General features: G+C 44.1%; 1 protein-coding gene across 1 annotated transcript in view; it reads left to right on the top strand.

The window, feature by feature from the left end:
* The window catches only part of LOC120045045 (zinc finger SWIM domain-containing protein 6-like), a 70,485-nt gene that overhangs the window by 9,023 nt on the left and 35,035 nt on the right, over window positions 1-26,427 (top strand). The window contains exons 2-4 of the mRNA XM_038989872.1: window positions 22,484-22,840; window positions 24,635-24,783; window positions 24,910-25,060. Of these exons, the coding sequence (XP_038845800.1) occupies window positions 22,484-22,840; window positions 24,635-24,783; window positions 24,910-25,060 (657 nt within the window). The remainder of the gene's footprint in view (window positions 1-22,483; window positions 22,841-24,634; window positions 24,784-24,909; window positions 25,061-26,427) is intronic.

The following is a 26,427-nucleotide window of genomic DNA, read 5'->3' as shown; positions in this document are numbered from 1 at the left end:
ACATAATTTACCTCTGGATTCAGGAGGAGAAATACAGACGTGAGCAAAAGTAGTCTATCTCTCTGTCTGTCACTCACTCACATTTATTGTTGTTGTTACATTGTCGAGAAGTAACCTGAAAGAAGCATTTTGTTGGACGATGTATACCATGCATATCCCGTACATACGACTAATGAAACTTGAAACAAACGGCCACATACCACAATTTGGCTGTATCTTTCTTCTTATCAGCCGTACAGACCACATCTATCACACACACACACCCAGTGGCCTCCCTTAGAGGGGATGTGTCTGTAAAGAATTATTTGTACCCATAGAGCTCTGATCAAGTCAAAGCCTGCTGCTCCCAAAGCATCATGGGATTACTGTTGCTCAGCGCAACACCCAACAAAACTCTGGCAGCATGGAACTATTAGGCTATGGAACCAGTCCCCCGAGCCAACAACTACCTGCCTGCCTGTAACATTCCAAACACACCATGCTTGACACTTCTAGAACATTCTAACACCCAAAACACACTGCTTTGCTACTTGCCATGTTTCCTAAATCTTCTTTTCTTCAGTGGGTCAGATAAAGGCAGAGGAGAGGCCTAGCTGGTCCAAGAGTCTTTAGAAGACGGAAAATACCTCGTCTACAGATGAGAGCTTCTATGTGCTGTACGTACCTTTCTTAATGACATGTCAGACAGACCAACACATTTCCCCCCCTCTTCTCCTTGCCTATCCCATCTCTGAATAGAAATAGTGTTGGCATGTTGAGGTGCAAGAGCTCTACCTCACTGTGTGTATCTGTGGGACACTGGTTGTGCGTCACACACGTCAGGGTGTCAGCCGTATGCCCGGCGTGTTTAGCCAGCATCCTGGGGAAGGGACAGGGATGGCCAGACAGGATGGTAGGTACTAGGTAGGCGCCCAGGATAATACGCTGTGTTTGGACCTTGGCCTGCTCTCTGTTTTATAGAACACTTCTACTGAACCTGTAGAGAGACGTAATGGGCTGTGTGTGTGCTCACTGACCTCCTGAACCCCCAGTCACCTATTATCAGGCATTTGCTGCTTCCTGCTTTAATGCACCACTTCCTTCAGGGACTCTCTGGGTTGGGTTACATTACCCCTCTCCCCTATCCTGCTCTCTCTCCTGTTCTCTCTCTCCTCTCTCTCTCCCCTATCCTGTTCTCTCTCCCGCTCTCTCTCCTCTCTCTTCCCTATCCTGCTCTCTCTCCCTCTCCCCTATCCTGCTCTCTCTCCTGTTCTCTCTCTCCCGCTCCCCTATCCTGCTCTCTCTCCTGTTCTTTCTCTCCTCCCTCTCTGTGTCTGACTAATGACGGACAAATTAGAGATTAGGAGCTTTAGTGGGCCCCTCTGGTTACCATAGCAGCCAGACTACTAACACACACACCCCCTCTGGGTCCTACACAGACTCACACATGCCCTACCTGGCTTTCCTGTGTGTTTTGTGTGAACGCGTACTCTGTGTGTGTCGTGTGTGTGTGTGTGTGATGGCCAAATACAACGGAACGAATGAAGCAGAGAAAACCAGACCAGCCTGAAGGGAAACTGGTTCACTGGTACAGGGTGAGGGGGAGGGAAATGGAGAGTAGGGGAAAGTTCAGAGAGTCAGGGAGGGGCAAGCAGAGGGGCAAGCGTATCAGTAGGTGCGTGTGCTGAGTAAAGCAGTGAGGAGAGGGAGTGCTGAGCTGGTCTGCTGATTTACAGAACAGACAAGCAGGGCTGTAGCCTATGGCCCTGACAAACACACAGTTGAAGCGGTTATTCTTAGTCACACTCAAAAGCCATAAAGGATTTCCACGTCTGCTGTCTGTTATAATGTCATCTAACTGACTGGCAGTTATTGTTCCACTGAACATTACTGTACATCAACTCCCTCAGTTATCAGTAACGCCCACCCCCACACTAAGACTCTTACAATTTCACACACTAACTTACACACACACACACCAGCAGTCTGAGTCACAGAAGGAGTGTTACTACCTCTCTCTGTCGTGTACCATGGCATAAGGTGTGTGTGTGATGTTTGTGGGTAAGAGTGTGTCATTGCCATAAATCAGTTACTCATTAATTTCCTGCTGGGTTAGTTAGGGTTGGGGGTTTCTGCTACAACAGGACCCTACCAGTCAGAAGCAGGATGTTGGTGTAATGTTGCAAAAAGAGGAGGAAGAGGCTAGACCCTAACACTGAAGTAAGCATGTGTGAGCTTGCATGGTAGAAGTACGTGACGGGGCAAGGGAAAGGTGCTGTGTCAACTGACAGGTGGTAGAAGACCACGTGCTGCCCTCGTCACATACACTGGGATGGCTTCTCCAGGCTGTTTATGTGCAACTGTTGGAGTTGAAACGTTAACGGTCATGTGGGTGCCCCCCTCCTCCAAATGCAGTGCAGCAGGTGTGTGTGTTTGTGTGTTACTCTCTTTTTAAACATTAGGACGGAACCAGAGGTTATGGACGGTAACACACACCGCTCTGCAGCTGGCCATTATAACAGCTGACCAAACTTGGCTCACTGGAAGGCTGCTCTGCTGTGAGAGGCTGTGGGAGCTCCATCATGTTCCACAGCTCAACACTGGAGGGGTTTAGCAAACACATCTCTGTAATAGAACCCAGAGCTGGATCCTTTCCCCATCTCTGTCTCTCTCTGTGTCTCTCTCACACCTTTATGTAATTCCATCATTTTCAGTAATGAATGGTATCTATCCTTGTTGAGTAAATGTTTCCCAGCCTCATTGAAACCTCCTGGCTGTGTAGCACAGTTTGGTCACACTGTTGTTCTGAGGTGCCATTCATCTGTTATAGTTTGAAACTGTGTACATAGTTTAGTTTCTTTAACATGCTCCCTCTGCCAACACCAGCAGAATGGATCTGTTGTCTGGAGTTGTTTATCCGAGTGGTGGGAACGAGAGACCTTTGGGAAAGATAACTATTTGTGCTCCCAGCAGTGTGTGTGTGTGTGTGAGGCTAAATAAATGATTTGGGACAGTATACGTCAGGGAACGCTACTGAAATTAAAACGAGAACAAATGTAATGCCAGCCATTTTTATTTTCCCTCCTCCACCTGATACTCTGACAGTTTAATTTCTCAGCTGGTCTTTGTTTCCAGGAGTTGGACTGGTAATCAGTGTAGTTAGTGTGTATGTGTGTGACACATCTGGGTTACAGTGTTGTGCTGTTCTTAGGAGAGGGAATGTGTTAGTTAGCTGTGGATCATAATCAACTCTTCATCTCTCCCCCTTGCCCTCTCTGTCCTTTTCACTTTTCCTTGATTTTTCCACACACTTATGAGAAATAAATACAATTGTTTGTTATAGAAGTACAACTAATTGCTACTTAACTGCTACTAATGATCAATAAAAATAGAAAAGCAACTTACCCCTCTGAGATAACTATATTGTACTATGATTGTCTGTGCGTCCCCTCTCACTTAAAAGCAGCCAGATTCGCTCTTTCTGTACTGTCTGTAAAATCTGTTCATCCCTTTCCGTCTGTCCCTCTCTCCCTCCCTAAAGTGTCTTTTTAAACGCCATCCCCTTCTCTCTGTTTAAGTCTTATTCAGTGAGCATAGGAAAGGGATGAGTGCTGTTTGCAATGCAGTGACTGCTCTGAATACTTCAACTGAAATACAAGATGGAGAAAAATACAGCCAAAACAAGAAAGAAACTAAATAAGTAGACGTGCTCCAATGCATAGTACATTTTTGTGGATTGGTGGATCAGTGTGCGTGTGTGACTGTGTCACTGTTGGAGGCCATAAACAGAGAAAAAGAGAGCGGCCTACACCAGCTAACTTAACGTGTGACAGCACACACACACCGGTCCCTTTTGTGGCCAGTGAAATGGACGCCATAAAATACACAGCTACAATAGTGTCCAGTCTGAGCTGCCAGACTCTTTAAACCTCCTCCACTGTTGTTAAGGACCTTTCTTTCTCTCCTTTTTCCAAGGTCTCTCCTTTTCTGAGGTAGTTATAAACCATTGATGTGTGGGTTTGAGTCTCTTGTTGTATAGGGTGTCTCCTCATTTTTCCTGAGGTCAATTCATGTTGTTTTCAGACAGCTGCAGGGTCTGTTTGGAAAGAATCTCTTCTTCTGAGGTATACAGTCTGCTACTGGCTTTAGTGGTGTAAAGGAAAACATATACATTGAAATTCAAGAAGAAATTATCCTTATAGTTATTGAATAGGCCAATGAATTGTAGTCAGTAACCCCTTACATTTACATTTGAGTCATTTAGCAGACACTCTTATCCAGAGCAACTTACAGTAGTGAGTGCATATATGTTTGTACTGGTCTCTGGGGGAATCGAACCCACAACCCTGGCGTTGCAAGTGCCATGCTCTACCAACTGAGCCACATGGGAACCTCTTACATTGTGGAAATGGCCAAATTGAAATGTTTCTAACAGAAGAACTATACAAATCATATGCATGACCATGATAGCAATTAAAAGATTACACTTTGGACATTATGGGGAAATGATCAGACCAAACAGTGAGGACACAACAGGTCACCTGACACAAGGCTGAATCCAAACATTACACTGTTGATTTGATGTGCGTTTTACATTTACTTTACTTTTCACAGCATTTATTGATAATGAAATGTGAGAATACTCTGGATACGTTCAGTAACATGATACTAATATTTGGAGAAGGTGCAAGATGAGGAGAAACTATTAGAAGGGAGTGAGTGTGAGATCTAACTGGTGTCTCCAAGTGGTCACACACTTCTTCCAACTGTGTACAGTTCCTACGTCATGTGAATGCACCTTTATGACTCAAGGAAAGAGCCTTCAATGATAAGGTGCTTTTTTTGGGCTCTCTTAGCTTTGCCATTGAGGAACTGAAACAAACACACTTGTAGTTTTTTGTTTGGAACACAGCCTTGCGTCCCCAGAATCACACAATTACTGTTGCTGTTTACGCAATCCAAAAAAGTTCCATTATAAATCGCAATCTGTGTCAGGTGGGCATCATTTGAAAGCTTTATTCTACTGCCAATGTGGAGATCATAAACGTTGACACTGGAAATGGAAATGTGAAGTGCACGTTTAGACTCATGGGTGTGTGGTTTGCTTGTATGACATCAAAGTGATATTTATTATACTCCTCAACATCAGATCTGTCTGTTTGAACTACTGGCACACAGCTCAGACACCCATGTATACCCTACAAGACATGCCATGAGGTCTCTTCACAATCCCCAAGTCCAGAACAGACTATGCGAGGCACACAGTACTACATAGAGCCATGACTACATGGAACTCCATTCCACATCAAGTAACTGACGCAAGCAGTAAAATTACATTTAAAAAACAGATAATAAAAAAACACCTTATGGAACAGCGGGGACTGTGAAGCAACACAAACATTGGCACAGACACATGCACGCACACACACAGGATAACATACACACTATACATACACATGGATTTAGTACTGTAGATATGTGGTGGAGTAGGGGCCTGAGGGCACACAGTGTGTTGTGAAATCTGTGAATGTATTGTAATGTTTTAAAATTATATAAACTGCCTTCATTTTGCTGGACCCCAGGAAGAGTAGCTGTTGCCTTGGCAGAAACTAATGGGGATTCATAATAAATACAAATCTCATCTTTCAGAACACATCAACTCCTCATGATTTAAAGCATTGTCCTCACTTCGAGAACAACAAATGTGCAAAAGTAGCCCAATTTAGCTGGAGGGATGGGGGCATCTTCTTGTGGCGCGCGGTCCTCAAGTTCAGAACGACTGTCAGTCAAAACCAATACAGCACTGTATAGCGCAGAACCTGAGCTCTGACGTAACGTATAGCATGTTACTGTACAGCCACTGCATTAGGCACTCATCAATTACAAAATCTGACATTTTCATTGCGTATACGGGATGACGGCAGCTCTGAGTTGAAAGGTTTACCTTGTCAGTTCATGCACCTTGGTTTTACGGCACCACACGTAGCGACAGCAGCATTGTCAGATATAACCTTCTGTTAATTGGTGAGTGTGTGTTGGTACAGTGAGGAGACGCTCTATATGAGGAGACGTCTTCAGAGGGACACAGATTGGCCTACTTTACTCAAATCCTCACTGACCCAATTCAGAGCTTTGTGGAGCATCCTCCTCCACACAGACACACGCCTCTCCACCCTACACCCTGTTCCCCCCTCATGCACTCCCCATCACACGCCTCTCCACCCTACACCCTGTTCCCCCCTCATGCACTCCCCATCACACGCCTCTCCACCCTACACCCTGTTCCCCCCTCATGCACTCCCCATCACACGCCTCTCCACCCTACACCCTGTTCCCCCCTCATGCACTCCCCATCACACGCCTCTCCACCCTACACCCTGTTCCCCCCTCATGCACTCCCCATCACACGCCTCTCCACCCTACACCCTGTTCCCCCCTCATGCACTCCCCATCACACCCTCCCCATCACACCCTCCCCATCACACCCTCCCCACACCTCTTGTTGTTGTCTACAGAGCATGCTCTATTCCTATTGGCTGTGTGGCAGAGGTAAGGAATGGGAGGGTAGCTAGCCATTGTCTAATAACTACACAGTTAAAGGCCGTCTTTGTCATAGTGCTGTGAGAACCAGAATAGCCCCTCTAGCCAGCCGTCTCGACGGGCAACCAACTGGACAGCCTCTGGCATGACAGGGTCCTTACAGACCGCCCCATAGGGTGCCACTGCTCTCTCACAGGCCATGATGGGCTGACCCTTATTATGCCCCACTAAAAGCCCTTCTCAGTTTTCCATTTACTGGACCTATAGTTAATCATCCGTTGACTCCATTGTATGTGGAGTGATAACATTGATTCCTCTAATTCAGAGCAGCACCGCAGATATTGAGATCAGCGAGATGCAAGACTTTGCTCTTACAGTCTCACACAGCATCTGCGCATGTGCACGGGTTCGCTTTACGCTCTTCAGAGGTTGAGCCTTGCGCTTCATTGCTCTTAGTTGTTGCGGAAATTGACCCACTATGCTGATTACTTTCTGAATCTACGTCATATCACAGTCTACCCTTTAAAATGGTAGTTAAGTCTAGTTGCCGTGGTAGGCAGTTAAGGGTTAATGCAGCTCTAGGTAGTGTGTATATAGTCTGTAGTGGTAGTTGAGGGTTAAGTCTGGTTGCCGTGCACTGCTAGGCAGTATTATGTTCTGTAATGGTAGTTGGTATTTTTTTGTGTTTTATTAGGATCCCCATTAGCTGTTGCAATAGCAGCGGCTACTCTCCTGGGGCCGGATTCACAAAACCTTCTTAACAATCTCTTAAGGATCCGCCCCTTTTTTCCCAATTTTCGCCTGAAATGACATACCCAAATCTAACTGCCTGTAGCTCAGGCCCCGAACCAGGGATATGCATATTCTTGGTACCATTTGAAAGGAAACACTTTTGAAGTTTGTGGAAATGTGTAAGGAATGTAGGAGAATGTAACACAAATCTGGTAAAAGATAATGCAAAGAAAAAAAACAACCGTTCTTTTGTATTTTATTTTGTACCATCTTTGAAATGCGAGAGGCCACAATGTACTATTCTAGCCCAAGTGCAATATACATTCTGGCCACTAGATGGCATCAGTGTATGTGAAAAGTTTTAGACTGATCAAATGAACTATTGCATTTCTGTTCAAAATTTTGAGTCAAGACTGGCCAAATATGCCTAATTTGTTTATTAATAACTTTCTATGTTCAAAATTGTACACTTTCCTCAAACAATATCATGGTATTCTTTCAATGTAATAGCTACCTTAAATTGGACAGTGCAGTTAGATTAACAAGAATTTAAGCTTTCTGCCAATATCAGATATGTCTATGTCCTGGGAAATGTTCTTGTTACTTACAACCTCATGCTAATCGCATTAACCTACATTAGCTCAACCGTCCCGTGGAAGGGACACCGACCCCGAAGAAGTTTTAAGAAGAAATTTCTTAACTGCCATTTTTTTCCTTAACTATAGACTTAAGAAAAAAGTTAAGCAAAGTTGCTATTCCTCAATAAAGTTATTGGAAATGTTCTTAAGGGTTTTCCTAAGTTTCTTCCTAAGAAAAAAGTTAAGAATAAATGGGATTCTTGAAAATAATGCTTTAACTTTAGGACAGCTAAACTCGTCTTGAGATAAATGGATACTTTTGTAACCATGAACATTGTCTTGCGCTACAGACACAGTTGGCTACCGGATATTTAAATACAGCAAGAATACAAATTATACACACACATTATCTAGCTAGCTAGTAATTAACAATATATTACAATATTCTAGAAGTGTTAAACAGCTAGCGCTATCTCGTCAATTTGCAAAGAAGAACTTGGCTGACTTAGCTAACGACATTAACGTTAGCTAATGTTGGCTATAATGTCTTTACATGTTAGCTAGTTAACGTAGCCAACTAACTTACTGGCCGCGCAGTCCCTCTACCACCATCTCTATGATGGACGACACCTTCTCCTCCAGCTGGTCCACATGAATGGTCTCTCAGCTCCCTTCTTAGCAGCCGACTTGATGTCGAACCACTTCTTTTTTATGGCGTCACTGTCCCTTGCCATACCCCCGACGGCAGAGACCGACTCGGCCACTCTCGCCCAGCCTTTCTTTTTGGTCTCTGCAGTGACCCCGCAGTTATCAAGTCTCCCCAACATCAACCTTTTCCTGGCTGCTATTTCCTCCACCATGACTTCAATCTCTTTTTATGCATTTTTGATTTTGATATAGCTAGTCAGATGGCTATAATGTGTGAAAAATAACGAAATAACCGCAAAAATGTTTTTACCTTCCCTGTCACAGGTTTATTTATTGGTTTCAAGCACGTCACTAATGTCAATGCCACATAAGAAGATATTTACGAAGATCTTAAAGATATTTACAAATTCCTAAGAACATTTTGAGGAATTGCATTTACGAACTCTTAAGAACTTCCTATTTTGTTCCTTAAGAAACTTCTTATGTTTTTTTCATAAGTAATGTTTTGTGAATCCGACCCCTGGGGTCCACATGAAACATGACATAATACAGAACATTAATAGACGAGCTCAAGGACAGAACTACATAAAACATTTTTTTTAAAGGCACACGTAGCCTACATATCAATGCATACACACAAACTATCTAGGTTAAATAGGAGAGGCGTTGTGCCGTACGGTGTTGCTTTATCATCTGTTTTTTTTAAACCAGATTTGCTGTTCACTTGAGCAATATGAGATGGAACAGAGTTCCATGCAATAATGGCTCTATATAATACTGTACACTTTCTTGAATTTGTTCTAGATTTGGGGACTGTGAAAAGTCCCCTGGTGGCATGTCTGGTGGGTGTGTGTGTCAGAGCTGTGTGTAAGTTGACTATGCAAACAATTTGGGATTTTCAACACATCAATGTTTCTTATGAAAAGAAGTGATGCAGTCAGTCTCTCCTCAACTCTTAGCAAAGAGAGACTGGCATGCATAGTATTAATATCAGCCCTCTGATTACAAATCAAATCACATTTTATTGGTCACATACACGTGTTTAGCGTTATGTTATTGAACGAGGCAGTTAACCCACTGTTGCGTCATTGAAAATAAGAATTTGTTCTTAACTGACTTGCCTAGTTAAATAAAGGTACAATAATAGAAAAAAATGATGATACGGAGACATTAAAGTGGCTAGTGTTTCATTTCCTTAAATTGGCCAGTGATTCCTAATCTATCTCTATAGGCAGCAGCCTCTGATGTGCTGGAGATTACTGTTTAACAGTCAGTGGTGTAGTATAGAGTGCACTACAGTATATACATATGAAATGGGTGATCCAATATGGAAACACAATTTAAAAGTTACTAAGATAGTGTGGAGTGCAGTTTATTCATATGAGATGAGTAATGCTAGATACGGAACATTATTAAACTGGCTAGTGATCCATTTCTAAAAGTGGCCAGTGACTCCTATCGGTTTATAAGCAGCCGCCCCTGATGTGCTAGTGATGGCTGTTTAGCAGTCTGATGGCCTTGAGATAGAAGCTGTTTTTCAGTCTCTCGGCCCCAGCTTTGGTGCACCTGTACAGACCTCGCCTTCTGGATGATAGTGGGGTGAACAGCCAGTGGCTCGGGTGGTTGACGTCCTTGATGATATTTTGGCATTCCTATGGCTTAGTGCTGTAGGTGTCCAGGAGGGCGGGAAGTTTGTCCCCGGTAATGCGTTGGGCAGATCGCACCACACTCTGGAGAGCTTTGCGGTTGTGGGCGGTGCAGTTGCTGTACCAGGCGGTGATACAGCCCGACAGGATGCTCTCAATTGTGCATCTGTAAAAGTTTGCGGGTTTTAGGTTTTAAGCCACATTTCTTTAGCCTCCTGAGGTTGAAGAGGTGCTGTTGCGCCTTCTTCACCACACTGTCTGTGGACCATTTCAGTTTGTCAGTGATGTGTACGCCAAGGAACTTGAAGCTTTCCACCTTCTCCTCTGCGGTCCCACCAATGTGGATAGGGGGGTGCTCCCTCTGCTGTTTCCTGAAGTCCATGATCATCTCCTTTGTTTTGTTGATGTTGAGTGAGAGGTTATTTTTCCTGGCACCACACTCCCAGAGCCCTCAGCTCCTCCCTGAAGGCTGCCTCATCGTTGTTGGTAATCAAGCCTACTACTGTTGTGTCGTCTGCAAACTTGATGATTGAGTTGGAGGCATGCTTGGCCACGCAGTCATGGGTGAACGGGGAGTACAGGCGGGGGCTGAGCACGCACCCTTGTGGGGCCCCAGTGTTGAGGATCAGCAACGAGGTGTTGTTTCACCACCTGGGGACGACCCGCAAGGAAGTCCAGGATCCAGTTGCAAAGGGCGGGGTTCAGACCCAGGGCCTCGAGCTTGATGATGAGCTTGGAGGGTACTATGGTGTTGACTGCTGAGCTGTAGTCAATGAACAGCATTCTTACATAGGTATGCCTCTTGTCCAGATGGGACAGGGCAGTGTGGTGGTGATTGCATTGTTTGTGGATCTATTGGGGCGGTATGCAAATTGAAGATGGCCTAGGGTGGCAGGTAAGGTGGAAGTGAAATTAACCTTGACTAGTCTCTCAAAGCACTTCATGATGACAGGTGAGTGCTACAGGACGATAGTCATTTAGTTCAGTTACCTTTGTCCCTGTACCCAAGAAGGCAATGGTGCCATCTTGAAGCATGTGGGGACAACAGACTGGGATAGGGAGAGATTGAATATATCTGTGAACACACCAGCCAGCTGGTCTGCGCATTGCGCATACAATGAAGAGCAAGTTGTGCCACTCTGTTCTGGGCCAGCTGCAGCTTAACTAGATCTTTCCTTGCAGCACTGGACCACACAACTGGACAATAATCAATATTAGACTAAACTAGAGCCTGCAGAACTTGCTTTTTGGAGTGTGGTGTAAAAAAAAGCAGAGCATCTCTTTATTACGGACAGACCTCTCCCCATCTTTAAAACCATTGAATCTATATGTTTAGACCATGACAGTTTACGATCTAAGGTAACACCAAGTAATTTAGTCTCCTCAACTTGTTCAACAGCCACACCATTCATTACCAGATTTAGCTGAGGTCTAGAACTTAGGGAATGATTTGTACCAAATACAATGCTCTTAGTTTTAGTTTATTACTGGCCACCAATTCCAAAACAGACTGCAACTCTTTGTTAAAGGGTTTCAGTGACTTCATTAGCTGTCGTTGCTGATGCGTATATGGTTGAATCATCAGCATACATGGACACACATGCTTTGTTCAGTGGCAGGTCATTGGTAAAAATAGAAAAGAGTAGAGACTAGAGAGCTGCCCTGCGGTACACCACACTTTACATGTTTGACATTAGAGAAGCTTCCATTAAAAATAACCCTTTCAGTTCTATTAGATAGATGGCTCTGAATCCATGATATGTCAGGGGTTGAAAAGCCATAACACAAGTTTTTTTTCACCAACAGGTTATGGTCAATAATATCAAAGGCTGCACTAAAATCTAACAGTACAGCTCCCATAATCTTCTTATTCTAAATTTCTTTAAACCAATCATCAGTAATTTGTGTCAGTGCAGTACATGCTGAGTGCCCTTCTCTATAAGCATGCTGAAAGTCTGTTGTTAATTTGTTTACAGAGAAATAGCATTGTATTTGGTCAACCACAATTTTTTCCCAACAGTTTGCTAAGAGCTGGCAGCAAGTTTATAGGTCTGCTGTTAGAACCAGTAAAGGCCGCTTTACCACTTTTAGGTAGCGGAATTACTTTGGCTTCCCTCCAGGCCCGAGGACAAGACTTTCCTCTAGGCTCAGATTAAATATATGACAGATAGGAGTGGCCATAGTCATCCTCAGTAGTTTTCCATCTAAGTTGTCAATGCCAGGGGGTTTATCATTATTGATTGATAACAATAATGTTTCCACCTCTCCCACACGAACTTTCCAAAATTCAAACTTGCAATGCTTTTCTTCTTCATTATTATATTTTTTTTATGCATGAATACGATGGCTCACTGTTCATTGGCATTTCCTGCCTAAGGTTTTCCAAATATAAATAATTGGCAACATCAAATGATTGTGATGAATAAGCCATCTGATTCGATGAAAGATCAGTTGAATTAGTCTTTCTGCCTATAATTTAAAGTGCTCACGTTTTTTTCCCATCGTTCTTTATATCATTGAACTTGGCTTCATAATACAGTTTCTTATTTTTTCTTGTTGAGTTTAGTCACATCATTTCTCAATTTGCAGCAAGTTAGACAGTCAGATGTGCAGCCAGACTTATTAGCCACTCCTTTTGCCCCATCTCTTTCAACTATACAGTTTTTCAATTCCTCATCAATCCATGGAGCCTTAAGAAACTGACTGTTAGAACTCTTAACAGGTGCATGTTTATCAATAATTGGAAGAAGCAATTTCATAAATTCACCAAGTGCAGCATCTGGATGCACCTTATTAATCACATCAGACCAACAAATATTTTTAACATCCACATGAGTCACAGCTAAATATGTTGTATGATCTCTTATACACTATTTCAGGCCCAACTGTCTGAACTTTGGCCTTCCTGGGTATAGCCACAATATTGTGATCACTGCATCCAATGGGTACGGCTTTAGAACAAAGTTTTACAGTATTAGTAAAAATGTGATTATACATGTGGATGATCTTGTTCCTGTAGTGTTTGTAAACACCCTGGTAGGTTGATTAATAACCTGAACCAGATTACAGGCACTGGTTACAGTAAGAAGCTTCCTCTTGAGCGGACAGCTTGATGAAAAATAGTCAATATTCAGGTCCCCAAGAAAGTAGACCTCTGTTTACATCACATGCACTATCAAGTATTTCACACATATTATTTAGATACTGACTGTTCACATTTGGTGGCCTATAGCAACACCCCAAAAGAAAAGGCTTTAGATGTGCCAAGTGAACCTATATATATATATATATATATATATATACACACACACAGCAGCACCTCCCCATATGCATTTCTGTCTCCTTTATGGATGTAATATTCTTGTATTGCTACTGCTGTATCATCAAATGCAGTAGCAAGTGATTGATTTCATGAACCTTATTTCTAAGGCTACATATATTAATATGGGATATTTTCAGCCCTTTCCTGGGTAGCTTACCAGAGATGGGCATTATACTGAAAAGAGCAAACCAAGCAAGAGAAAAAAATATACATTCAGTAGTCCATTAATCAATTGGTGTGTGTGTGCTGCGGGGTAGAAGCTACAAACCCATAGGCTTGGCTCTCTCATCCCTTCCAGGCTTCTGGGAGGGAGGGTGGACAATGAGCCTGTCATAACGGATGTAAGTAATGTCCCCACGCGCTCTGGCAACTTTCATGGCTGGGATCAGTTCTTTCCTCTTCTGGCGCACAGCTTCAGGATAGTCCTCAATCACCCTGTGGTCCATCTTCAATTTTTCAGAGATAATTTCCCTCAAGTTGTCCTCAGACTCCGTCCAGGTCTCACGTTGAGATTCTGCAATTCCGTTCACAACATGTTGTTCCGCCTTGATTGTCCCTTGAGATAACAATGACGGATAAATCAGACTTCATGGATTCACACACAGAACTGATGTCCTCTCTCAATGACTTACAGATTGTTGTCCTCTTGCCGTTCTCCTGTTTCAATTCATCGAGCTGACCCTGGGAGAACTGCATACTGTTCTTCAGGTGCTGGACCTCTCTGGTCAAGTCGTCCATTCTTTTATTAACTGACTCCACCAGTATTTGGACAAAACACTTGAAGCTATTTTCTTGTTGTTGTAACAACTGCTTGTAGAACTCTTTTGCTCTTTTAAAAGACCCTTCACGTGTGATAGAGACACACCACTGTCCTCAACGGTACTCCCGCTGGCTTTGGTCTTTGTCATTGCAGCTAGCAACGTATGTTTCACTGTTACTCCTCACAGTTCTAGACAGGGTAGGTCACAGGGAAGATTGAAAACAACAAACAGCAGGGATCTAGACAGCCACAAACCTGGGGCAATCCGCGGTCCCAGCCACAAAGGCTAACCGTGTCGCGGGCTGCGTTCAAGCCCTGCTAGCTTGATATGCAGCTAGGCTAGCCGCAACGCCAAATAGTTCCTCAGACCTGTCCTTGGTCGGCAGGATCACTGGATAGAGACTAGCAGTCCCAGCAAACTGATGCCAACTGCGTCGCTGGATCCAAACTAAAAAGTTAGCTAGCTACTAAGAACTTTCCTTAAGGGTTGTCTGGTTGATTTGGTAAGTAAATGTAAAGTCCCCATATTTGGGGACCCTATTTGATTTTCTATTTTCAATTCAGTTTGGTATGAGAACGGTAGTACCTATCTGCAAAAGCAGGGTGAGTGCGGAAAGAAGCGAAACTAATGCGTGAGAGTGAGAAGGACAGATGTCGTGTGGGAAAATTGCTTTTTTCACTCGATCTGTCCAACTTATCACCTTATCGCCTCTAAAATGTAAATAAAACACTATAAAGAGTTTATGTAATGTGTCATTACATAATCGGGGGTGTGAACTAGGTTGTGAATGTGTCATTACATACCTACTTGAAGGTTTGTGTCGAATTTGAATCAGGTTTTTAGGGCGGTGCTAAAGTGATCTTAGAAGTAAACAGCGGCTTTGAGAATGATGATCGCATGCAATGATGATGACAAAAAATTACTAGGTATCCCCCCTTACCCCCGTCACTGTCCATTTCTTGTTTTTAAATGATGAGAGAAGTGCTACACCAGGTGGAGAGATTGTAAGACATAAATAGTTGCTTTATGCGTGCTGTGCGTTACGACATGACACGTCAAGATGTAACGGAGGGGCAGTTTTTTTCAACTTTTCTCCAATACCATAGAGCATTACCATGTCGATCAACGCTTGAATAGAAACCTAGTTCACACCCCCGATTTTGAAGTCAACACAGTCGCTACAGTCCCATTTAGTTTTCTTTGTAGCCTCGTTTGATAGTCGCGGTTACGCACATTTGTACGCAATGGGGTGAGTTTACGTTAGCTACATGGGGGGGGGGGGGGGGGGGGGGATATCAAATGAATCCTTAGGTTGGTAGGAACACATCTAGACTGTTGCGTGTTATCTGATGATGTATCACTTAATGGCAACATTGAATGTCCACCAAGAGACCATATCTTTGCACATGAAAAATATGAAAACACTTGGATGTCCCCTGTATGTCACCCAACACCACCAAATTGTTTGAGAGAGGTTGGTATTGTTGAAATAAATTTTTTATAGTGAACTATAACTTTTAGGCATATCCAGTGTGCAAGAACAGTGCAATTACCACATTCAGATACATTCGATAGGTTGAAAGGACACTGGAATGTACACTGGATACCCCATAACACCACCACAATGTTTGAGTGTGGTTGATATGTAGAAATTGTGTTTTATACTGAACAAATAGCATTTAGGGATTGCAAATATGTACAGTTTAGGTCTGAAGTTTACATACACCTTAGCCAAATACATTTAAACTCAGTTTTTCACAATTCCTGACCTTTAATTCTTGTAAAAGTTCCCTGTCTTAGGTCAGTTAAGATCACCACTTTATTTTAAGAATGTGAAATGTCAGAATAATAGTAGAGAGTGATTTATTTCAGCTTTGATTTCTTTCATCACATTCCCTGTGGGTCAGAAGTTTACATACACTCAATTAGTATTTGGTAACATTGCCTTGAAATTGTTTAACTTGGGTCAAATGTTTTGGGGAGCCTTCCATAAGCTTCCAACAATAAGTTGGGTGAATTTTGTCCCATTCCTCCTGACAGAGCTAGTGTAACTGAGTCAGGTTTGTAGGCCTCCTTGCTCGCACATGCTTTTTTCAGTTCTGCTTACATATTTTGTATGGGATTGAGGTCAGGGCTTTGTGATGGCCACTCCAATACCTTGACTTTGTTGTCCTTAAGCCATTTTGCCACAACTTTGTAAGTAAACTTGGGGTCATTGTCCATTTGGAAGACCCATTTGCGACCAAGCTTTAACTTCCTGACTGATGTCTTGAGATGTTGCTTCAATATATCCACATAATTTTCCTGCCTCATGATGCCATCTATTTTGTAAAGTGCACTAGTCCCTCCTGCAGCAAAGCACCCCCACAACATGATGCTGCCACGCCGTGCTTCACGGTTGGGATGGTGTTCTTCGGCTTGCAAGCATCCCGCTTTTTCCTCCAAACATAACGATGGTCATTATGGCCAAACAGTTCTATTTTTGTTTCATCAGACCAGAGGACATATCTCCAAAAAGTATGATCTTTGTCCCCATGTGCAGTTGCAAACCGTAGTCTGGCTTTTTTATGGCGGTTTTAGAGCAGTGAGCGGCCTTTTCAGGTTATGTCGATATAGGACTCGTTTTACTGTGGATATAGATACTTTTGTACCTGTTTCCTCCAGCATCTTCACACGGTCCTTTGCTGTTGTTCTGGGATTGATTTCCACTTTTCGCACCAAAGTACGTTCATCTCTAGGAAACAGAACGCGTCTCCTTCCTGAGCGGTATAACGGCTGCGTAGTCCCATGGTGTTTATACTTGTGTACTATTGTTTGTACAGATGAATGTGGTACCTTCAGGTGTTTTGAAATTGCTCCCAGGGATGAACCAGACTTGTGGAGGTTTACAATTTTTTTCTGGGGTCTTGGCTGATTTCTTTTGATTTTCCCATGATGTCAAGCAAAGAGGCACTGAGTTTGAAGGTAGGCCTTGAAATACATCCACAGGTACACCTCCAATTGACTCAAATTATATAAATTAGCCTATCAGAAGCTTCTAAAGCCATGACATCATTTTCTGGAATTTTCCAAGCTGTTGAAAGGCACAGTCAACTTAGTGTATGTAAACTTCTGACCTACTGGAATTGTGATACAGTGAATTATAAGTGAAATAATCTGTCTGTAAACAATTGTTTGAAAAATTACTTGTGTCATGCACAAATTAGATGTCCTAACCGACTTGCCAAAACTATCGTTTGTTAAGAAGAAATTTGTGGAGTGGTTGAAAAACAAGTTTTTATGACTCCAACCTAAGTGTATTTAAACTTCTGACTTCAACTGTAATAGCACTGGAATTATCTAATTTACAAACATTATGCCAATTTGGAGAGGTTTAGGGACACTTGGAAACATCCCGAGACCACACCTGACACCGTTTACTAAAACCTCTGCCCATTTCTAAACTCATCAAAAAAAAGAGATGTCAATTTTTCAGGACCCTGTCTTTCAAAGAGAATTTGTAAAAATCCAAATAACTTCACAGATCTTAATTGTAAAGGGTTTAAACACTGTTTCCCATGCTTGTTCAAACAACCATAAACAATTAATGAACATGCACCTGTGGAACGGTCGTTAGGACACTAACAGCTTACAGACGGTGGGCAATTAAGGTCACACTTATGAAAACTTAGGACACTAAAGAGGCCTTTCTACTGACTCTGAAAAACACAAAAGAAAGATGCCCAGGGTCCCTGCTCATCTGTGTGAACGTTCCCTAGGCATGCTGCAAGGAGGCATGAGGACTGCAGATGTGGCCAGGGCAATAAATTGCAATGTCCTTACTGTGAGACGCCTAAGACAGCGCTACAAGGAGACAGGACGGACAGCTGATCGTCCTCGCAGTGGCAGACCACGTGGAACAACATCTGCACAGGATCGGTACATCCGGACATCACACCTGCGGGACAGGTACAGGATGGCAACAACAACTGCCCGAGTTACACCAGGAACGCACAATCCCTCCATCAGTGCTCACTGTCCGCAATAGGCTGAGAGAGGCTGGACTGAGGGCTTGTAGGTCTGTTGTAAGGCAGGTCCTCACCAGACATCACGCGCAACAACGTCGCCTATGGGCACAAACCCACCGTCGCTGGACCAGACAGGACTGCAAAAAGAGCTCTTCACTTATGAGTCGCGGTTTTGTCTCACCAGGGGTGGTGGTCGGATTCGTGTTTATCGTCGAAGGAATGAACGTTACACTGAGACCTGTACTCTGGAGCGGGATTGATTTGGAGGTGAAGGGTCCGTCATGGTCTGAGGCGGTGTGTCACAGCATCGTCGGACTGAGCTTGTTGTCATTGCAGGCAATCTCAACGCTGTGCGTTACAGGGAAGACATCCTCCTCTCTCATGTGGTACCCTTCCTGTAGGCTCATCCTGACATGAATCTCCATCCAGCATGACAATGACACCAGCCATACTGCTCGTTGTGTGCGTGATTTCTTACAAGACAGGAATGTCAGCGTTCTGCCATGGCCAGTGAATAGCCCGGATCTCAATCCCATTGAGCACATCTGGGACGTGTTGGATCGGAGGGTGAGGGCTAGGGCCATTCCCCCCCAGAAATATCCGGGAACTTGCAGGTGCCTTGGTGGAAGAGTGGGGTAACATTTCACAGCAAGAACTGGCAAATCTGGTGCTGTCCATGAGGAGGAGATGCACTGCAGTACTTAATGCAGCTGGTGGCCACACCAGATACTGACTGTTACTTTTGATTTTGACCCCCCCCCTTTGTTCAGGGACACATTAGTCCGTTTCTGTTAGTCACATGTCTGTGGGACTTGTTCAGTTTGTCTCAGTTGTTGAATCTTGTTATGTTCATACAAATATTTACATATGGCAAGTTTGATGAAAATTAACACAGTTGACAGTGAGAGGACATTTCTTCTTTTGGTGAGTTTAGTTAGGTGTATCAATCCCATTTTTATTTTCTGATATTGTTCACATGTTGTGGAAGCCATCTGTGTTTCCAGCTCTGGGCTTCAATAATTCCCTTTTAACTTGTCAGTCAAAGATTACTTTCAAAATAAATAAAAAACAAAGTTGTTTTGTGTGTGCTTGGTCTTGTGTTTTCTGAACTATGCAACTCCTATCTTCTGATCATTTCCTCACAATCTCCCAGATATCATCTTTCCAAATATACCAAGTTTTGGAATGTCAAAATCATGCAATTACACATGAATAGCATTTACTTTTGGGTATGTCTATTTAGGCAGCAATCTCAATTTTGCTATTACATCTAAGAGGTTAAGGGTTAAGTCTGGTAGCCGCTCAGCGCTAGGCACTATTATGGTCGGTAGTGGTAGTTAAGGGTTGTCTCGTTGTTTTGGTAAGTAAGTAAGGGTTAAGTCTGGTTGTCGTGCAGTGCTAAGCAGTATTATGCAAGCTACAGAGCAGAAGAGGGGAAGTGCATTACAGAATGCTGAGCTCAGGGCTCTGGCACGTAGCCAAATATCTCCTCACACACTCAGCTGAGGGCTTTCCAAGCTTCCCACCAGCCCAGCGGTCTCCTCCCCTGTTTTGGAATTCTCTCTGCCTCTCCCTTCTCTTTCTCCCTCCTCCCTCTCTCTCTTTCCCTTCCTCTCCCTCTTCTCTGACATCAGTAGTTCAGCTGTGGGCCATGCATGACCCGGGTTGGGCCATATAATACAGGGGAGTGCCCTCAGTGTTAGTGTGTGTGTGAACTAGTACATTAGCAAGCAACTGCCAACCGGGGGATGTACTTACGCAAGCGTGTGTGTGTAAAAGGTGATCCCCTGTGTCGTTGTGTCAGCTGACTGCTAGGAAGGAAATGGAGGAGTAAAGGGAGGGGGTTCTCCCTCTTTCTCTCTCCTCTCGTCTATACCTCTGTCTCTTAGCTCGCTGCTCTCTTTGTCACTCACCCTCTCTCTCCCCCGTCTTCTGTTAGTCACGTCTGAGTGACGTCTGAGTGTGAGTTTCCTGTATTCTGATTGAGCAAAAACCTGTCGCGAAACGTGTGTGTGTGCTGTCTGCCAAACCTCCCCTGTGACAGTTATTGAGTTCTTATAAAATCAATCTCAGACCAAAGGACTATTTGTCCACTGCTTAATAAGCACTGATTTTAGGATCAGCTTAGCCAGATCCAGGCCTTACATCAACCCTTAAGAGATTTAGGGCAAAGTTGACCTTTGACCCACACTCTAGGACATCTGAGGCTTTCAGGCTAAGCTATGGATGTTCGGTCTTATCATTTTGTATATACAGTGTATGTGGACACCGCTGCTTCAAATTAGTGGATTTGGCTATTTCATCCACATCGTTTCTGACAGGTGTATAAAATCGAGTACACAGCCATTAATCTCCATAGACAAACATTGGCAGCGAAATGGCCTTACTGAAGAGCTCAGTGACTTTCAACGTGGCACCGTCATAGGATGCCACCTTTCCAACAAGTCAGTTCGTCAAATTTCTGCCCTGCTAGAGCTTCCCCGATCCACTGTAAGTGCTGTTATTGTGAAGTGGAATTGTCTAGGTGCAACAACAGCTCAGCCGCGAAGTGGTAGGCCATACAAGCTCACAGAACAGGACAGCTGAAGCGTGTAGCGTGTAAAAAAACAACTCACTACCGAGTTCCAAACTGTCTCTGGAAGCAACATCAGCACAAGAACTGTTCGTTGGGAGCTTCATGAAATGGGTTTCCGTGGCCAAGCAGCTGCACACAAGCCTAAGATCACCAAATGCAATACCAAGTGTCGACTGGAGTGGTGTGAAGCTGGCCTTCATTGGACTCTGGAGCAGTGGAAACGCGTTCTCTGGAGTGATGAATCACGCTTCACCATCTGGCAGTCTGAAGGACGAATCTGGGATTGGCGGATGCCAGGAGAACACTACCCGCACGAATGCATAGTGCCAACTGTAAAGTTTGGTGGAGGAGGAATAATGGTCTGGGGCTATTTTTCATGGTTCAGGCTAGGCCACTTAGTGCCAGTGAAGGGAAATCTCAACTCTACATCAAACAATGACATTCTAGACGATTCTGTGCTTCCAACTTTGGGGAAGGCCCTTTCCTGTTTCAACAAAGCAATGCCCCCATGCACAAAGCGATGTCCATACTGGAATGGTTTGTCGCGATCGGTGTGGAAGAACTTGACTGGCCTGCACAGACCCCTGACCTCAACCCCATCGATCACCTTTGGGATTAATTGGAACGCTGACTGCGAGCCAGGCCTAATCGCCCAACATCAGTGCCCGACCTCACTAATGCTCTTGTGGCTGAACGGAAGATCAGTCCCTGCAGCAATGTTCCCACATCTAGTGGAAAGCCTTCCCAGAAGAGTGGAGGCTGTAATAGCAGCAAAGGGGGGACCAACTCCATATTAATGCCCATAATAATGTTCGACGAGAATGTGTCCATATACTTTTGGTCATGTTGTGTAGATACACCATTTCAGCCCATCAATATCAGGCTCACAGAGGATTCTCAGTAGACAGTCAGGAAAAGTAGCAATGTGAGACATTAGCATATCATAGTGGGGAGAACCTGATTCAGAGCCTCCAGTACTGGGTAGCAGAACCACTCCTCCTGGTGTCTGTGTGTGTACTTTGAGAAAGCCCACAATAAAATGGATTCCTTTGTTTGGACTTCCCCTTTCTCCTTAAGCCAAAAGACTGCTAAATAGTTAGTCGGGTAGCTATTTCAGGGACTGAGTGGCGCAGCAATCACTGCATCGCAGTGCCAGAGGTGTCACTACAGACCTGGGTTCGATCCCGGGCTGTATCACCAATGAGTGACCTCTTAGCCAGAGAATGTCATGTTTCATGTTTATAGAAAATAGGTGTGTGGGGGGGGGGGGGGGGGGGGGGATTATGAGTGCGTGAGTGACGGCTGAACTCTATTGCATTAGGAGGGCATCACTCGTCACACTGAGGGACTCTGGAGATCAGCAGTTTGACCTTTTCCCCAGAGAGAGAAAGAAGAGAGCGATGTTCCCCTCTCTTCGCTTCAGGGACTGCTATTTCTCTTCCTTCCCCCCTTACCATTATAATCTGACTAGTAGCTAGCTGGTACAGTGGGTCTTCTGCACGTATAGGATGCTGAGCCACACACCCACAGGTTAATGACAACAACATGAATGCCATTGGGGTGTTCAAATATTCCGAACATGACTTTGTTACGCACTTCTGTGTAAAACTATAAGGCTACATGAATACAATTTGATTGACTACTTGATTGAGTGACTGACTGATCATCTAATGGTTCTCCTCTTTTCTTTCTCAGGGTTCCACCTCAGCGGAACGGTAACAGAACCGGCCACGCCGTCGGAATCCGAGCTCGTCTGCAGCGTGAGTGTCAGCTTCGACCGCTGCAAGATCACCGCGGTCACGTGCAGCTGTGGCAACAAGGACATCTTCTACTGCGCGCACGTGGTAGCACTGGCCTTGTACCGCGTACGGAAGCCCGAGCAGGTCAAACTGCACCTGCCCATCTCAGAGACACTGTTCCAGATGAACAGAGACCAGCTGCAGAAATTTGTCCAGTACCTGATAACAGTACACCACACGGAGGTGCTGCCCACTGCTCAGAAACTAGCTGATGAGATTCTGTCAACAAACTCTGAGATCAACCAGGTCCATGGTGAGTGGGGTTGGGTGGTGTGTGTGTGTGTGTGTGTGTGTGTGTGTGTGTGTGTGTGTGTGTGTGTGTGTGTGTGTGTGTGTGTGTTTTTCTGGAATAGATTTCCCCCTGGCTGATATGATTGGCTGGCTCCAGTGAATCCTTACCGGATATGATTGCAAACTTGACATTCATTGAAATGAAGCTGCAGCAATGTGGTGCTTTCAGAACAGGGCAGGGAAGAGAAGAAGAAAGATGTAATTGTAACAGAAAAATGACCTAAGTTAACACATTCCTTTAGTAAAAAGACAGGTGCTGCTGATAATCGTCAAGGCAGAGATCATGTACACTATGTGGACACCTGCTCGTTAAACATCTCATTCCCAAATCATGGGCATTAATATGGAGTTGGTTCCCCCTTTGCTGCTATAATAGCTTGCACTCATCTGGGAAGGCTTTCTACTAGATGTTGGAACATTGCTGCAGGGACTTGCTTCCGTTCAGCCACAAGCATTAGTGAGGTCGGGCACTGATTAGGCCTGGCTCGCAGTCGGCGATCCAATTCATCCCAAAGGTGTTTGATGGGGTTGAGGTCAGGGCTCTGTGCAGGCCAGTCAAGTTCAGGAAAGGGCCTTCCCCAAACTGTTGCCACAAAGTTGGAAGCACAGAATTGTCTAGAATGCCAGACTAGTATTCCCCCTCCACCAAACTTTACAGTTGGCAATATGCATTGGGGCAGGTAGCGTTCTCCTGGCACCCGCCAAACCCAGATTCGTCCGTCGGACTGCCAGATGATGAAGCATGATTCATCACTCCAGAGAACGCGTTTCCACTGCTCCAGAATCCAATGGCGGCGAGCTTTACACCACTCCAGCTGACGCTTTGTATTGCGCATGGTGATCGTAGGCTTGTGTGTGGCTGCTTGGCCATGGAAACTCATTCCATGAAGCTCCCTACAAACAGTTCTTGCGCTGGCATTGTTTCCAGAGGTAGTTTGGAATTTGGTAGTGGGTGTAGCAGCCAAGGACAGGCGATTTTTACGCGCTACCCCCTTCAGCACTCGGTGATCCCGTTCTGTGAGCTTGCTTCTACACCACTAACATCACATACTTTTGTATTTATAGTCCTGTGTGGCTCAGTTGGTAGAGCATGGCGCTTGCAACGCCAGAGTTGTGGGTTCGATTCCCACGGGCGAATTCCCCAAAGTATGAAAATGTATGTACTCACTACTTTAAGTCACTTGTCTGCTAAATTACTCAAATGTTAATGTAAATATATAGTGTATGTGTAGCCCATGTATCTGATGCTGTCTGGACTCTTTTTGGCCAGACAGCATCAGATACATGACCTACACATAGTAAGACAGATGGGCACTGTTTCGCTAGCTTGGATGCTTTCTCTGGTGAGATGGTTTCAGCCACTTGATGGAAAGTTGGCAGCTGCACATTACACTGTTCGGATGCTGGAATTGTTTTGGATGAACGTGCAAATGTAACCTACTTTTTGAAGTGAATTGTTTGACAACCTGATGAAGACATGCCTGGTTTTGTTCATGGCACATTAAAGGGGGGGGGGGGCTCAGACTGGCCTCTGCCTGGGGCCTCCAAATCACCTCACTGTCCGTATGAGCAACACTAATGTGTGTGTGATGATACTTTACTTAAGCTGGTGTCATATGAGGGCTATTTTCATCTTGTTTGTTTTTTTTGTTTGTGTCTGAGAGCCCAATGCTTTCGCTGAGACATGGAAACTCATTCAATCTAAATAATGAGCTGTGTGTGTGAGACTAACCTCTGTCTGTCTCCGTGTGTGTAGGAGCCCCAGACCCCACGGCAGGGGCCAGTGTAGATGATGAGAACTGTTGGCACCTGGATGAGGAGCAGGTCCAGGAGCAGGTGAAACTCTTCCTCTCACAGGGAGGATACCACGGCTCTGGGAAACAACTCAACCTGCTGTTCAACAAGGTAACATATACAAAACACACACACACACACACACACACACACACACACACACACACACAGCCCTTGTCTCTTTGCTGACCTCTCTCCTTCCCGCTCTCTCCCCCTCTCCCTCCCTCTCTCCTCTAGGTGAGAGAGATGTTGAAGATGCGTGACTCCAACGGTGCCAGGATGTTAACACTGATCACAGAACAGTTTATGGGCGACCCTCGTCTGGCACTGTGGAGACAACAGGGAACCACCATGACCGACAAATACAGACAGCTGTGGGATGAGCTAGGTAAGAGGCAATGCACACACACACACACAAGGACCGACATCACTTGGAAGAACTAGGTGCTGAAGAGAATACACATGCACACATATGAGTGTTGCTGTGAACCTGGTACTGTTTGATTGTGTGTGTTAGTCAGTGGTGTTAGACCTACAGTGCCTTCAAAATGTATTCATACACCTTGACTTACTCCACATTTAGTTATGTTACAGCCTGAGTTCAAAAGTGATTTAAATAAATAAAAATTGCACCCATCTACACACACTACCCCATAATGACAAAGTGAAAACATGTTCTTAGACATTAGTGCACATTTATTGAAAATTAAATGCAGAAATATCTCATTTACATACAGTAAGTATACACACCCCTGAGTCAATACTTTGTAGAAGCACCTTTGGCGACGTTTACAGAGGTGAGTCGTCTTGGGTATGTCTGTATCAGCTTTGCTGGGTTCTACTAAGCTAACATATGGAATTGTTTTAAGATTGTCATACCAGGGATAATTTAGCTATTTGATTTAGAGTTTTAGGACCCCTTTAGGTATAAAAAAAGATATATACATACAATTATTTGATGAAACATTGAATTTGGCCTTACTGCTATTGTCCCATAGAAACTCATTGAATAACAGATTCATACATGTGCAAAAAATATCAAAAGGAAGTTTGTTTTAAAGTGTGAGACATAAGAAAGATCAGGATGTTTTAGTTTTTTAAAAACTCATATTTAACGAACAAAAAATGGCACTAAACTACTTCCATATACAGTACCAGTCAAACGCTTGGACACACATACTCAATCCAGGGTTTTTCTTTATCTGTACTATTTTCTACATTGTAGAATAATAGTGAAGACATCAAAACTATGAAATAACACATACGGAAACAAGTAGAAACCAAAGAAAGTGTTAAACAAATCAAAATAGATTTTCAATTCTTCAAAGTAGCCAAGTGGCATTCTCTCAACCAGCTTTACCTGGATGCTTTTCCAACAGTATTGAAGGAGTTCCCACATATGCTGAGCACTTGTTGGCTGCTTTTCCTTCACTCTGCAGTCCAACTCGTCCCACACCATCTCAATTGGGTTGAGGTCGGGTGATTGTGGAGGCCAGGTCATCTGACACAGCACTCCATCACTCTCCTTGTTGGTCAAATAGCTCTTACACATCCTGGATGTGTTGGGTCATTGTCTTGTTGAAAAACAAATGATAGTCCCACTAATGCCAAACCAGATAGATGGCGTATTACTGCAGAATGCTGTGGTAGCCAGGCTGGTTAACCTCTCTTGGGTACGTGAGACGTTAGCGTCCCACCTCTTCAACAGCCAGTGAAACTGCTGGGCGCCAAATTCAAATACAGAAATATTCATTA

This window comes from Salvelinus namaycush, chromosome 3 (genome assembly GCF_016432855.1).
Source record: "Salvelinus namaycush isolate Seneca chromosome 3, SaNama_1.0, whole genome shotgun sequence".
NCBI classification, from domain to species: domain Eukaryota; kingdom Metazoa; phylum Chordata; class Actinopteri; order Salmoniformes; family Salmonidae; genus Salvelinus; species Salvelinus namaycush.
This window is presented reverse-complemented; position numbering and strand designations above follow the sequence as displayed.